This window comes from Macaca fascicularis, chromosome 3 (assembly GCF_037993035.2).
Source record: "Macaca fascicularis isolate 582-1 chromosome 3, T2T-MFA8v1.1".
Lineage (NCBI taxonomy): Eukaryota > Metazoa > Chordata > Mammalia > Primates > Cercopithecidae > Macaca > Macaca fascicularis.
Genome location: NC_088377.1, coordinates 17674523 through 17690649, shown reverse-complemented (window position 1 = coordinate 17690649; position 16127 = coordinate 17674523). Strand labels below are relative to the sequence as shown.

The following is a 16127-nucleotide window of genomic DNA, read 5'->3' as shown; positions in this document are numbered from 1 at the left end:
TATACTGCCAGATTTCTCATTCAGATCAGCCTTGGCCAGAGGAGTTCTTGATGCCTCGGTCCAGTCGAGATTCTTTCAAGAGGCTGTAGCTGGAATTGTCTTTAAGAGGGTGATTGTTCCTGCCGTGCTCCAGAAGGAACTAGGTTCGAGGCTGAGTCTCTGATGTGCTCACTTTAGAGTTAGAAGAAGAAACCGCAAAATTATAGCCTTGGCCCCACAACCACGCTTGTTTTGAAACAAGCTAATTCCTAGGTACTAAAGCAGTCATCCCATACAACGCTGCTCCCACAACTCAGTACCTAGTGCTGCCAAAGACCATAGTAGAACCTCAATAGTATCTGGAAAAAAAAAATCTTGGTTTCAGCTGCCCAAAGATGCCCCAGTGTTCTGTAACTCACAACTTGTGATCCTAATTTCTATTGGAAGGACACTCAAAAAGGGCTTAATTTTGGCCGTATACACTGATCATTCCTGGGAGAAAGACCACCATTGCAAGACACCTTAATTTACATTTCCAACATGCTAAGTTTCTGGTACCTGGGACTGTTGAGTGAGGGCTCCCTCTAGGGAGCCCACATCCCTGTATACAGGCGTTTTCAGGCCTGAGCCACAATGGATATTTAGGCCTAAGAAAGTTACCTCCTAGGGATGGAGGAGGCATCTGAAATCTATCTACATAGATTTAAGCAGTCCAGAATCAACTATAGATGAACCACATGGATCCAGGTTCCCTTCATGGTTCCCTCCTTGCGCCTGAATGCAGAATGGAATTTGGGGTGGCTGATACAGCAAGGGCCACAGTGGCCTGGCGCTACCAGTTAGAAGCTAGAACCTTAGAAGTAGTCTAGTACGTTGGAACCCTGCTGCCTTGAAAATAGGTGAAAATCAGTACCTATTATTTTTCCCAGCTACACCTAAAAGGCCTGTGAGGTCTGCTTTTCCCCTGGAAACTGCAGCAGTGGCATCTTGAGGCCGCCAGCCCTGCCAAGCACCTGTGGGCGCTGGGCCTTTCCCTGTGAAACTGCTGTGTTGCTGTTGATGGACAGGGGCCCACAGGCTGCTGCCCACATTTAATTTATGCCATGTTGCACCCACTTTCTAGGGCCTCTTGCAGTCAATGGGGAGTGTGGAGGGAATTTCTGCCAGTTGGGTTTAAGATCATGGGTAGTACATTCCAGAAAGTGGGTGTTGACTGACAGGCATTAGGGGAAAGCTAATGTAAGGATTTTCCCCATCGGCTTTCCTTGCCTCAGTTACCACTGAGTACCTTCCACAGCTTTTGGGCGCACTAGGTACTGTGTTCTAAGAACATAACTTTTCTTGGACAGCTGCTCTCATGGCTGGGGGTTGGACTGATTTCAAAACAGGTGGTGCAAATGCTGTGATAATCTTGTGAGTGTCTCATTATGAACGCCGAGCCACTTAGACTCTTGGCATTGAGCCAGTTAAACTCCTGAGTCCCTGAAGGAATTGCATCATGCCTGTGAGAGGCACCCCATATCTCTTCTGAAGTCCCTGCGCCTTTCACTTAAGATGCCCCCACCCCATCCAAGCCTCTCCAAAGGTCTAAGGAAACCAGGTAGGACTCCACAGAAGTCATTCTCTGAGGAAGAACACCATAAGCCACAATGATCCTCTAGATTCAATATGCTCACAGGCTGCTTTAGAACCTCTTACCCAGACCAACGTCACTCCTGTAAAAACCCACCTGGCCTAATACAAACCTCCACATACAATCGAAGGTAAAATGCCCCGGCCTCTGCTGCACCCCGTGGTTTACAAGACGCCTAATCACACGTGTCTCTTACTATCCAAACTCTGCTCTTCTGGTTTTGATTTTTTCAGTGTCTCTATACAATGCCGCCCTGCCAAATGTTGGGTTTCCAAAGGAACACTGCATATTCTTTTCTTGAGTTCCTGAGCTCTGAAGAATCTGAGAGAGAAAATAAAGGAATGGTAGATGGGAAACCAGAACAAAACCTCAGTTGCAGATAATGGAGTAGCTTAGCGTGAGAGCCTAGTGCAAACTCCAGAACGAGGCAAGTGGACCTCATCAGGTTGTTTCTTGTTACAGGAAGTAACTTTTCCACCCTTGGTTTCCATGTAAGGAGATTTTCCTCTGGGCAGCACAGCACCACCGATACTCCGCTATTCAGCATGGTGGTGTGGAGGCGTAGGGTGCTAGTGGTGCTATTTGGAGACAGGCACATCCCAAGAGGAAGAATGGCCGTGCAGGGCAGAGGACAACCAGTTATGTTCAGATTCATCAATCAGCCAGCACACTCCATCTCTGCACGGATGAAGGAGCAAGGAGGTTGAGGGAAGATCATGTTCCAGGGTCAGAGTATAGAAAGTGAAGGAAAGAATGTGGAAAGGAATTATGTGGAGGCAGAGTCTGGGTGGGGGCTTTGAGAAGCTTGCAAGAAGAGAAAGAGAAAGATACGCCAGAAGAGAAGCAGACTCCCACAAAAGCCACGAACTTGCCCTCTCATCACACTCTGCTACGAGTGGGAACATAGGTTCGGGTTTAAAAGCCAAGCCTGACCTCGTGTTTAGCTGCAAACACTTCTTTTTCCTCTTCCTCATCTCTATGATCCACATTATTCTTAAAGTATAAATGCAAAGATCATGGAAAATATTTAAAAATTGAGGACAGCACATTACCTTTTCATTTTAAAACAGCCATCTTCTAAAGCAGACACTATTTTCCTTCTCCACTCTTAGTTTATACTTAATCACTGTCCCGAAAGTCAGCTGTTTTCTAAAGAGTTAATTTCCTTCTTTCAGAGACTGGACTTAAATAATTTTCCAGATAACATCTTGATATGCTGGTTTCCCATGTGATATGAATCTCTTGGCAGTAGATCCTGTTAATAATACCCAGCACACTATATGAAAATATCCACTCTAACTTAAGCCTTCTAAAGTAATACCTCTTTGGTCCACCTCAGAAACTGACAGTAGTTTTGCTTTGAGCTATTAATTTCAGAGAATCTTCCTTTGTGAAATAAGCATGCTTATGTTTTCCTTGCTTTGATTTAAATAATAGCCTTAACTGTTGGGCACAGGACTATTACACCTTAAGTATAAGCTTTTCTGAAGAAAGAATTCCTTTTTTAAACACCGTGTTTTCATCTCATTTGAGCTTTTACTCTGGATTTTAGAAGACCTCATCTGCTATGCTCAACATCTGATATTTGAGGGGTTGTGTTTCAGTTTCCGTGGAAAATCTGATGGGCCAAGAAGTGTTCCATACCATTCTGAGAACTTTGGATACCTGCTCAGACAGCTCTGTTTCAGCTAAATGGTAACATCTGGGAGGGATCCTTAATGTGGAATCAAGGATGGAGTTTAACACAGGAATGAGGAGTAGAGCACGTAGCTGCTAAGATAAGGTAGGAGAATTTGGCTAGTAAAAGCACTTAATAGCCTGAACTTGTGTTCACTAGGGTTTGGGAGAGCAGATAGCTGCCAGCATACTTTTAATAGGGTGAGTATGAAGTATGCACTTAAGGACTAAAAGAATTGCACAAATTTAGGCAATGACTCAATTACAAATCCAAGCCCTTTCAGAAAGTACAGGAACTGTGGGGAGGAATAGAAAGAACATAAACCTGTGGTGAGACAGACCTAGTTCTTTTTTTTCTTTTTTGAGGTGGAGTCTCGCTTTATTGCCCAGGCTGGAGTGCAGTGGTGCGATCACAGCTCACAGCAACGTCTGCCTCCTGGGTTCAAGCCATTCTTCTGCCTCAGCCTCCCGAGTAGCTAGGATTATAGGCGTGCACCACCACATCCAGCTAATTTTTGTATTTTTGGTAGAGACGGGGTTTCACATGTTGGCCAGGCTGGTCTCAAACTCCTGACCTCAAGTGATCCGCCCACCTCGGCCTCCCAAAGTGCTGGGATTACAGGTGTGAGCCTCCGCTCCTGGCCCAGACCAAGTTTTGAAGCCTGGTTTTGATGCTTAGCCACAGTGTAGCCAAAGGAAAATTACTTAATGTCTCTCAGACAGAATTTCCTTACATGTATGTCTTTCATATTGGGACTTCTGGTCCTTGAGTTCAAAGTAAGACTGACTTCAAACTTCTACTCACAGTTTGTGAAAATTCAAATCAATTCACCACATATTTTTTGAATATCCTCTTTAATTTGAGGCAGTGGTTGGGGGATGATTCCTGGAGTGTAAACGTGAGTATTAGTGGCACGACTGGCTTAGAGTCCCGTGGTCACTCTGTCTTAGGTGCCTGCTTCCATCAAATTTGTTCAGTTTCTCGGTTGCCTTTTTCTGTGCTTTCCACATGGGTGATGGAAACATTAAACTCAACCACTTCCTCTAGTTCCACAAAAACAAATAAATGAAAGAATAGTTCATATACCTCTGGCACTAGACGTTGATGAGTAGAGTAGGCTTTATTGAAAATTTGGGAAATACTGTATTTATATCACAGCAATACAGAGGGCTTGAAAGTGAACGTTGTTAGATAGCCCTGTCATAAGATCCTCCCTCCCTTTGGGGGATTTTCACAGGCTGCCCAACCTCATGTTGTCACTCAACCTCATGTTGTCTCCAAGCTTTATTCTGCCCCACTGGCTTCCTTCCTCCATCCTACTCCTTAATTGTCCCCAGGAGTCTCTCATTCCTCTCCCTGGAATATATGGAGCAGTTTGACTCTTCCCAGTCTCAGCCTCTGAGGTTGGCTTTTGACCATCTTCACTTATAAGTCCATACAAAGGCTCAGCAGAACACAGAAGGCATTTCATGGAGCAGAATCTGCCCCATCTAAAAGGCAGCTCGTTCATTCATCCAAAAACAAAACAACAACAACAACAACAACAACAAAAAACAAACATCTGTGAATCCCTAGGGTCCTGGGTTCCAGGGATACGTATCCTTAGAGAGGGAAATAGACAAAACTCTCCGCCTCCACTGGCTGGCACAAATGGATAGTAAACAGAAGCATAAAGCAAATAGCATATTAGATAGTGAAAAGTGACGTAAGAAAAATAAGTACTAAAGAATGGTATTGCTTGCAGTTTTTTTTTTTGTTTTTTTGTTTTGAGACAGAGTCTTGCTCTATTGCTCAGGCCAGAGTCTCAGCTCACTGCAACCTCCTCCTCCTGGGTTCAAGTGATTCTCCTGCCTCAGCCTCCTGAGTAGCTGGGACTACAGGTGCGTGTCACCACACCCAGCTAATTTTTGTATTTTTGTATTTTTTTTTTTGAGACGGAGTCTTGCTCTGTCACCCAGGCTGGAGTACAGTGGCACGATCTTGGCTCCCTGCAATCTCCACCTCCCAGGTTCAAGCAATTTTCCTGCCTCAGCCTCCTGAGTAGCTGGGACTACAGGTGCATACCACCACACCCGGCTAATTTTTGTATTTTTAGTAGAGATGGGGTTTCACCATGTTGGCCAGGCCAGTCTTGAACTCCTGACCTCAGGTAATCTACCTGCCTTGGCCCCCTAAAGTGCTACATTACTGGCGTGAGCCACTGCACCCAGCCTAATTTTTGTGTTTTTAGTAGAGATGGGGTTTCACTATGTTGGCCAGGCTAGCCTTGAACTCCTGACCTCGTGATCCACCTGCCTCGGCCTCCCAAAGTGCTGGAATTACAGGTGTGAGCCACTGTGCCCGGCCGGTTGCAGTTTTTTAAGAAGTGGCAATGGAAGGTCTTACTGAGAAGATGTAAGAACTGAAGGAGGTGAAGTGAGTTTTAGTGTTTATACCGTGCAAATTATTTTTGACTTAAGTTATAAGTAAAAAATAGAGGAAATAACCAAGAAAAAAACAAACATCTATGAATCCCTTGTATGGTTGTAGTAAGAATCAAACAAAATGTATGGCAGAGTGTCTACCAGAAGGCCCCATGTACACAGCTAGCATGCAATAAGCTTTCATCTTCTTATATAGAATGGTACCATCCAATTCAGTACCCACTAGCCACATGCCACATGTCACTCCCTTCTTTTCTTAGTACCTTTTAGTCAGAGGTCTCCTCTGTCTTCCTCCAACTTGCCAAAATTCACCTCTATCTCTTATGCCGCATTTGAGAAGGAACTGGCTAAGAAGTGTTTTTGGAATTCTTAGCTGACCACCCACCTCCAGCCTACAGAGGTGGTTGAAAAGACTAAGAAGAAATTTTTGGAGAAGATAGAGAATTTTGTTAGAAAATGTGGTGGTGCTGGGACTCTAACCTTCTTAATCTTAGTGAGGGGGGGCTATGAGATGCCCACTAAAAAAGCCTTGACATGAGTCACCTAGAGTTTGGGGGACACAAAGGACTGGCATGTTATGCATAAAAAATATTGCTTAAGTAGATGGATGAAACTTCCGTGGCAGCAGAATAGAGTGGCATTTGAGAAGAAGTAGAATTGGCACTGGTGGGGGTCAAAGTTATAGGATTTCAGCCACCAGATGTGGAACCTAAACGAGGACTGTTTGAGGTCATTTCCAAGGGGATCCTATTCAGCAGGACTTCTGCCGGGGAGGGAGGCCGCTTTGAAAGAGAAAATCTGAGATTTACCCTCAGGTGCAGAAGCTGAGGGATTGCTCATGGTCAACCAATGGAGCTCTAAAAGATAAGCAGGAAGCTGGGTGAAGAGGAAGCATGTTTTGAGCCAAGGCAATTGCAAATGCAAAGGCTGAGGGATGAGAGAGGGCCTCTCATGGTTTATTTGTGGAACTGAAAGATGTTTGGTGTGATGGCATGCCATGTATGTGTGGCCGGGGATAATGAGGGCTCCAGGTTGGAGGAGTGACATGTGATGAGTCAGGAGAGGGGTGAGAAGAGTCCAGATCTTCTCAGGTATATGATAAAGTTTGACATTTATCTTAAGGACAATGGGAAACTTTTGAAAGGTGTGATATGATCAGTCCTGTGTTTCACAGTTTGTCTTGGCTGCAGTGAGGAGAATGTATCGTGGAGTGGGAAGAGTAGAATGGGAGATACCAGTAAGAAGGCTGCAGTCAGACAAGAAGTTAGGTGGGCTGGACCAGGGATGTGTTTGTGGGAAATCAGAACAGTGGCCAGATGCATGAAACATGGCAGAGGTGACTGACCTGAGGTAGAGAAAGAGCTGGTAAAAAAGATAGAAGAACCACAGACAATCCCCAGGTTCCTTTCTTGGACAACAGAGTGGAAGATGTTTCTATTCAATGCGATGGTGAACATGAGGTCAGAGCAGGTTTGTGGAACCAGGTGTTAAATTCAGTGATGACCACACTTCAGGCGAGGCATGCTGTGTGGCACCCATGTGGTGGTTGACATGTAAGACTTCTGCTCAGGAAGAAGATTTGGGCCAAAGCTTTACATTTATGCTTTGGGCATATGGTCCACTTTTGAGGCTGTGTGAGAGGAAAAGCTTGCCTGAAAAGAGTGTGTGTGGTGAAAAGAGGAGATAGTCCAGGACAAACCCCAAAGGAATCCTGATGATTGGGAAAGAAGAACCCACAAAGGAGATAAGGAACACGAGAGGAGAAGGAAGATCAGAAGATAAAAATAGGTCAGGCTTGGTGGCTCACACCTGTAATCTCATCACTTTGGGAGGCTGAGGCAGGCAGATCACTTGAGGTCAGGAGTTCGAGACCAGCCTGTCCAACATGGTGAAACTCTGTCTCTGCTAAAAATAGAGAAGTTAGGTGGGTGTGGTGGAACATGCCTGTGATCCCGTCTACTCAGGAGGCCGAGGCATGAAAATCTTGAACCCGAGAGGTGGAGGTTGCAGTGAGCCAAGATCATGCCAGTGCACTCCAGCCTGGGTGACAGAGTGAGACTCTGTCTCAAACAAACACAAACAAACAAACAAACACGTGGAAGAGCAGTGTCAGGAAGGAGTAAGGAGGAAGGCTTAAAGATAAGGATTAAGTGTCTCCCCTGGTGATGAGGTGGTCAACTAGACGAGGTGATAGGTGAGACGTAGAAAAGCAGAACCAGCGTAGGCAGAGATACTTGGCCTGCTGTGGCCAACAAATGTATGAAAAGGTCTTCAAACTCAACTGATAACCAAAGAAATGGAAATAAAACTAAAGTTTTATAGGTAAAGATTTAAAAGATTGTGGTAACTGAAGTCAACAATTTTGTGAAGAAATGAACATTATTCATTGAGAAGTAAACTGATACAAACTTCTTGGTGGTGGTTTGAGAACATCTAAAAATTATTATTCATAAGATTGCTCAAAATATTATAGATGTGGTCACGCCTATAAGCCGGGCACGGTGGCTCACGCCTATAATTCTAGCACTTTGGGAGGCTGAGGTGGGTGGATCACCTGGGGTCAGGAGTTCGAAACCAGCCTGGCCAACATGGCAAAACTCCATCTCTACTAAAAATACAAAAATTATCTGGGCGTGCTGGTGTGCGCCTGTAATCCCAGCTACTCGGGAAGTTGAGGCAAGAGAATCGCTTGAACCCAGGAGGTGGAGGTTACAGTGAGCTGAGGTTGTGCCACTGCACTCCAGCCTGGGTAACAGAGGAAGACTCCATCTCAAAAAAAAATTCTTATAGTCTAGTTAGAGGAATACGGCTAAAACTGTATTTAGTGGTGTTATTATGGCCAAAGGGCTTAGAGTAGGAGACTCCCTGTATATTGCAATGTGTTTGTATTTTAAGTTGTATTTGTTTTCCTGTGATAAAATGTACATAACACAAAAGTCACCATTTTAAGCATTTTTTGCACTTTTAAATGCAATTTAATGTCATTAAGTACATTTGCAGCATTGCAACAATTGCCACTATCCATTTCCAGAACATATGCATCATCCAAGCGGAAACTCTATACCCATTAAACAAAAATTCCCTTTCTCTCCTCCCCCAAGCACCTGGTAACCACTATTAGACTTTTTGTTTCTATGAATTTCACTACTCAGGGTACCTTATATAAGTGGAATCATACAATATTTGTCCTTTTGTGTCCAGCTTATTTAGCATGATGTTTTAAAGGTTCATCCATATTGTAGCATGCATCAGAACTTTCCCCCTTTTTATGGCTGAGTTATACTCCATTATATGGATAAACCATGTTTTGTTTATGCATTCATCTGTTTTAATGGTTTTTTAAAATAATGATGGGTTGTAATATTAATTACTTTAAAAATTATGGGAAAGTGTGTTTGCTGTTACAAGTAGCAAGAAGAAACAAAACCCACAGTATGTCTTTAATAAGGAATTATAAATAAAGTACCAATTAATTAGGTTTTAGGCAGTGGATGTAAGATGCAGACGAGTAAATTTAATGAACTACAAAGTGGGTTATGCGTGTTTCCCTATTGTCTCCTGTATCGCTGTGTATTCTTTTTGAAAATAGACAAAAACTGTATATATTTATAATGTACAACATATTTGATACATGTATACACCAAGGAATGGCTAAATCAAGCTAATTAACATAAGCATAACCTCACATACTTGTCATTTTTTGGTGATGAGAACACTTAAAATTCTCTCAGCAATTTTTGAGTGTAAAATATATTGTTATTAGCTACAGTCACCATGACGTACAATAGATCTTTCTGTGTATTCTTATCTATTAGCTCTTGCATTCTTTCGGAGGTGGGGGTTTGTGTCCACTTTTAGGAGCCACAACTGATAGAAATCTGGACTGCCACACTGATGTGCTTCCCGGTTTCCATGGAAACGTTTCCCATCATGAAATAGTGACTTTGTATGGAGGAAGACTGCTGAATGATTCCAGGCCATAAGCACCATGTATTTAGGATTGCACTTTCTATTTTGGGAAAATGAAGGAGCATGGCTGTAGTTTGGGGAAGCTGATAGAATGTTCATCAGCTGCATCATCACAGAAGAAAGCAAACAAAATAAGGATGAGTTGGTCTGATCCAGTAATTCGTTGAAATTTTTACAAACTTCCCTCTCTAGGGTCTGAGTAAGTTGAGTATTTGTGAGCCCAAGGTGCAGAAAAACCTGTTGTTGCAGGAGAACTCTATAATATTCGTGTCTACCGTGAATTCCCTTTTGGGTCAAGATTCCTAGTCTTCCTTTTTGCCTGGAATTCTGAGATGGCTAGAAACTTTGAAAACAAAGACTGTAGTCCTTTCGTTTGAAAAAGTCAACGTGTTTAAGTCATGGCTTATTAAAGAACACAGTCGTCTCTGTTGGGAGGAATCTGCCTCCTCTTTATGAACTGTATGAGGAAAATTGCTTTTAGTAGTAGGAAAGACTTTAGAAGTAGAAAGGATTAATAACTGTAGCAACTAGTTATAGTCACTTTGAACTGACTATGAAGATTTGAGGCCCATTTCTAACGACATTGACCCATAGAGAGCAATGAACTTCAACATTATTTCTGGCTTTGTTTCCAATTCCTCTTGAGCTTTTGCGTTAATCAATTATATATATTAATTTAATTATATAATAATTTATCTTGCATAAGTTCAATCAAGTGGCCATATTTAAGGCATACAAAAGGAGCAGGTTTTCTAATTATCAGCAATTTATTAGAAAATATCCTGATAAAAAAATTTTATATATATAGTGATGAAAACAAAACAGCCATTTCTAGGAATAATTCTGGTGAGAAATGGCTAGAACTTCGTTAAAATAGATTGAAACACATTTTTTGTGATATATAAAAGAAAACCTAAATCAGTGGATAACTGGAACACATTCCTGAACGGAAAGAAGTTTATTCGTTTGCTCTGAAACTAAACAATGTTTATTAGTTTACTCTGGTGGCCATAATAAAATATCAGAAACCGGGGATGCTATGGTCTGAGTGTTTGTTGCTCCACCAAATTTATATGTTAAAATTGTCTCGCAAAAGCTGATGATATTTGAAGGTGGAGCCTTTGGGATGTGATTAAGTCATAAGGGTGGCTCCTACATGAAGGGGACTAATGCCTTTATACAAGAGACCTCAGAGAGCTGCCTTGCCCTTTCCACCATGTGAGGAGCAGTGAGAAGGCACCATCTGTGGGGAAGGAGGCCCTCACCAGACGTTAAATCTGCTGGCACCTTGATCTTTCACCTCCCAGCCTTCAAACTATGAGAAATAAATTTCTGTTGTTTATAAGCTACCCAGTCTGTGGTATTTTGTTAAAGCAGAATCAATAGTCTAAGACCGGGTGGCTTAAACAACAGAAATAATTTTCTCAGAGTTCTGAGGGCTGGGAAATCAAAGATCCAGGTACTGGCAGGATTTAGGGTCTGGTAAGGGCTCTGGTCCTGGCTTGCAGACGGCTGCCTTCTTGGTGTTTCCACACGTGTCCTTTCTTCTCTGTACATGTGATGAGAGCGAGCTCTCTGGTGTCTCTTCCTCTTCTTATAAGAACACTATTGCAGTTGGATAAGGGCCTCACCCTCATGACCTCATCTAACTTTAATAACCTCCCTGAAAGCCTGACAGACTCCCTCTCCAAATACAATCACATTGGGAGTTAGGGCTTCAACATATTGGTGGGGACACAATTCAATGCATAACAAACAGACACCATGAAGATGTTAGCTGTAACCAAATAAATGAATTTCCAATGAAAATATGAATAAAATAGTTTTGTGGGGGACAGTGCCTAGGGTGTTCCTTAACATCATCATCAAAAAATTCCAGATGTATTACAGTAAAGTGATAAAAAATCAAATTATAGAAAGATAAAATATAAGTGAATCTTCATCAAACCTTTGAAAGTGTCAATACTTTTTAAACATAGAAATAATGGAAGTAAAATTATATTAAACATAGATTTTAGTAGGTAAGCGTAAATACTTTTATATATTTAAAGTAGAGAAAAAATAATCAAATAGCCACAGTGCCCTGGTTTATATTCAGGGCTCTCTTTCCATGGGCTTAATACCATGTAATTACTTCCTTTTTTCCCTCCCTGAATTATATATACAAATAAAATACGTATACAAATGTGAATCCCCCAAATTTGAGACAGGTCTTAGTTAATTGAGAAAGTTTATTTTGTCAAGGTTGTTTGAAATGTTTGTTCCTCGGTGCCGTAAAGAAATAGTACTTGAATATAAATTTTATTTATTTAGTAAGGCCATTTTTACTTCCTGCAGAAAGGGTACACTCGCCAGCAGTTTTGCCACGAGAGTACACCAAACAAAGAAGACAGGGTCATTTATAACCTGACGTGTCCACTTTACTGCTGTGTCTGGTTTCTATTGGCTGGAATGGGCACCTCACATTCTGTATTTGTCCCAATTGGCTAGCAGCTTAGAACTTTTTAAAAGAGGCAAAGGTAGAGGGGAACAAAGGAAGGAGGAAGTAACTTGTGGAATGCTGAGGAAGGTAAAAACACTTTTAAATAAAGAAGAGGAGCAGGCTATGACCTAATGCTTGCTTAGACCAATATAAGCATGCCAGGGCAAATATTTAGGCTAAATTGTGGGAGCTAAGAACATAAAGTATATTGATTTCTTTATTACAGTTAGCAGATATTTAAGATTGTTAGCACAGGTGTTTGAATAAATTTTGCTTTTAAGAGAAGTTACTATTTATTCCTAATTAGACGGAAGGAAAGTCTTTGAAGAGGAACCTCTACTTTTTACAAGGTTGACGTGCGGTGACACAGCCTTAGGAAGTCCTGACAGCACGTGCCCAAGGTGGTTCGGGCACAGCTTACTTTTATACATTTTAGGGAGACATGAGACAGCAATCAATATATGTAAGAAGTACATTAGTTTGGTTTGGAGAGGCGGGACAACTTGAAGCAAAGGCAGGAAGACTCCAAGCATGTGGGGGCTTGGAGCTTCCAGGTCCCAGCTAGGTGAGAGATCAAGGATCGCATTCTTTTGAATTTCTGATTAGCCTGTCCAAAGGAGGCAATCAGATATGCATCTATCTGAGTCAGCAGAGGGTTGACTTTGAATAGAATGGGAGGCAGGTTTGCCCTAAGCACTTCCCAGCTTGACTTTTCCCTTCAGCTTAGTGATTTGGGGGGCCCAAGATTTATTTTCCCTTCACACAGATAAAATACAAGGAAAGTGTATGTGTATATATGTTTATGTGTGCGTAGTGGTGTCTGATAGTATGCCCGTGTGTTTGAGAGTGAGAGGTTGTAAATGTAGGGTGCAATGTGTGAGTGTGGATGTGTAATTTGCTCTTTGAAATAGTCTAATCACATACGGTGTTTTCTCATGCAACTGTTTGGAGGACCCTCACCTCTCATGTAGATTGTGTAACAGGCTGAGGAGACAGGAACCTGGGGTGGGGTGCGTTTTAGTCTGTTCAGGCTGCCATAACAAAATACCATAGACTGGGTAGCTCATAAACAACAGAAGCTTATTTCTCATAGCTCTGGATGCTGGGAAGTCCAAGATGAAGATGCCAGCTGACTTAGGGTCTTTTGAGAGCCTACTTTCTGTTTCATAGACCATGCCTTCTTGCTGCGTCCTCACATGCTTGAAGGGACAAGGGGTCTCTCTCAAGTCTCTTCGCAAGGGCTCCAACTTCATGACCCAGTCACTCCCCAAAGGCCCACCTTTGGGGAATTTTTTGTGAGACAGAGTCTCGCCCTGTTGCCAGGCTGGAGTGCAGTGGCACGATCTCTGCTCACTGCAATCTCTGACTTCCTGGTTCAAGCAATTCTCCTGCCTCAGCCTCCCGAGTAGCTGGATTACAGGCACGCGCCACCATGCCTGGCTAATTTTTGTATTTTTAGTAGAGATGGAGTTTCCCCATGTTGGCCAGGATGGTCTTGATTTCCTGACCTTGTGATCTGCCCGCCTTGGCCTTCCAAAGTGCTGGGATTACAGGTGTGGGCCACCACGCCCGGCCAAGGATTTTAACATATGAATGCTGGGGAGACACACTTTCAGACCATAGGGGAGTGTGAGACAAGTTTCCAGAGACCAGTTCTGTTTCCTCCGGTGTCTGGTATTGGTTCCTTCTGGTGGGTTCTTGATGTCGCTGACTTCAAGAATGAAGCCACGGACCCTCACAGTGAGTGTTACAGTTCTTAAAGATGGTGTGTCCGGAGTTTGTTCCTTCAGATGTTCAGATGTGTCCAGAGTTTCTTCCTTCTGGTGGGTTCGTGATCTTGCTGACGTCAGGAGTGAAGCTGCAGACCTTCACAGTGAGTGTTACAGCTCTTAAAGGTGGTACGTCCGGAGTTGTTCGTTCCTCCCAGTGGGTTCGTGGTCTTGCTGACTTTAGGAGTGAAGCCACAGACCTTCTCAGTGAGTGTTACAGCTCATAAAGGTAGTGCCGACCCAAAGAGTGAGCAGCAGCAAGATTTATTGCGAAGAGCAAAAGAACAAACCTTCCGCAGCATGGAAGTGTTGGAACCGAACTGTCGATTCCTTCCTGGGCAGGGGTCGCCGCGAAGGATCACCGACACGAGATTCACAGCAGAGAGTTATTTATTACTAGCGCGCTAGGGTCCCAAGCTCTAAGTTGGCCCTGGGACCCCGAGTGCTTGTTACAGGTTGTTTATATAGGCAAACACAAGTTCAAACACAGCTTAAGGCGCGAAATTCAAACAAAGCTTTAGGCGCGTGGTAATTGGGTCTAGCTATGACCTGAGCAAGGTGTCTTGTTCTAATTGGTTAGAGCAGGACCTTATGAGGTTTTTTCTTGGAGTTGCTGATTCCGGGAACTTCGAGGCAGGGTGGGACCCCCGGAATTGGCAGGGTGGGACCCCATGAGGTTGTTTCCCGGAATTGGCAGGGTGGGACCCTATCAGGGTGGGACCCTATCGAGGCAGGGTGGGACCCTATCGAGGCAGGGTGGGACCCTATCCAGAGCCACCTGGTGTTAATTTTTTCTCTATATGAGGCCTAGTTTCTAAGTTTTATGAGGCCTAGTTTCATTCCCTCCTCTTTTTGTGTCAGAGGCTCAATCTTGAGCCTCTTCTTCAGTCCTGAGGGTCTGGTATTGTTGGGTCAGAACCATAGCATGTACTATGTTTAATCTATTTTTAATAAGGGTGAGTAAGCGGTTGAGTATGCATGGCCCGAAAGTCAGGATGAGCGTGAGCAGGATGAGGGGTCCTAAGATGGTGGAGATTAGGGTGCTAAGCCAAGGGAATTGGTTGTATCAATTTTCAAACCAATTTTGCTGAGATTCTCTCTCTTTTTTTCTCTTGTCTAATCTTTCTCTCAGTTTTGCCATAGAATCTTTAACTACTCCTGAATGATCTGCATAAAAACAACATTGCTCTTTCAGGGCTGCACAGAGCCCACCCTCTTTCAGAAAGACAATTTCTAGTCCTCGTCGGTTCTGTAATACAACTTCAGACAGAGAAGTCAAGGACTCTTCAAGTTTTGTGATAGATTGTTCTATGGCTCTAAGGTCTTTATCTATGGCCATTCTAAGTTGTTGCAGATGATGGTTACCATGCACCAGGGCTGCTGTCCCGGTCCCAACTCCAGCCGCTACCCCAATTCCTAACATAACGGCGAGGGTGAGGGAGATAGGTTCTCTCTTTGGTCTAGTATGAGTTTTTTGCTCATACCGGAGATCAAAGGAGTCTCCAGAGTGATAGTATACTCGGGGAACAACTTGTACCAATACGCAATAGTGGGTGTCGCTGCTAAAAACGGCTGTGGATACACAGGGGGTGAGCCCAGTGTTGCAAGCCCACCAGTCCGTCTCGGAGGGGACCAAATAGTGATTGGAGCTGGGTACTGTCAAGGTTACATTACAAAGATGCTGGTGACTAGGGGGCACTCGGCCTATGCAGGTCCCCGACCCAGAAACCTCAGCCAGGGTTAGTTTTCTTTGTTGTTCCCACGCGCATCCAGTAGGATTGGCGGAGTTAGTGAAATTATTAGTGGAGGCGATGCCTTCATAGTAAGGGGGGCCTGTTGCCAGACATAGCCAGCAAGAGGAGGTAAATTCTGGCTTTGTCTGGTTTAAAGCGAAGTAGGAGCCTTTTATGAGATTTAGGAGCCTGTCACCTATTCCCGGGTCAAGGGGCCCGCGGGTGACGTTTTGGGCTGAAGGTGTGTATTTAGAGGAGGTGGAGATTGGAGGCGGGGAAGTGCTTTTAGGAGCTCTTGGTTGGGGCTCTCTCGATGCAGGAACCAGGGGCTTCCCTGTTTCTGATAAAACTTGGTTTGGTCCTACTGCGACAGGGGCTGTGATAGGGTTGACTATTAATTTGATTTGGATGGGGATTCCATACAGTGGCTTTTGGTATAAATATAGGCCCCATATTAACCC

General features: G+C 43.5%; 1 protein-coding gene across 5 annotated transcripts in view; it reads left to right on the top strand.

Annotated features, from left to right (window-relative positions):
* The window catches only part of BACH1 (BTB domain and CNC homolog 1), a 90641-nt gene that overhangs the window by 50011 nt on the left and 24503 nt on the right, over nucleotides 1–16127 (top strand). The window contains exon 5 of one of the 5 annotated variants that reach the window (XM_065541431.2): nucleotides 3217–3249. The exons of the other annotated variants lie outside the window; for them this stretch is intronic. Coding sequence (XP_065397503.1) covers nucleotides 3217–3234 — 18 coding nt within the window. The 3' untranslated portion in view covers nucleotides 3235–3249. Of the gene's footprint in view, nucleotides 1–3216; nucleotides 3250–16127 lie in introns of those variants that run through there. 5 annotated transcript variants of the gene reach the window in all.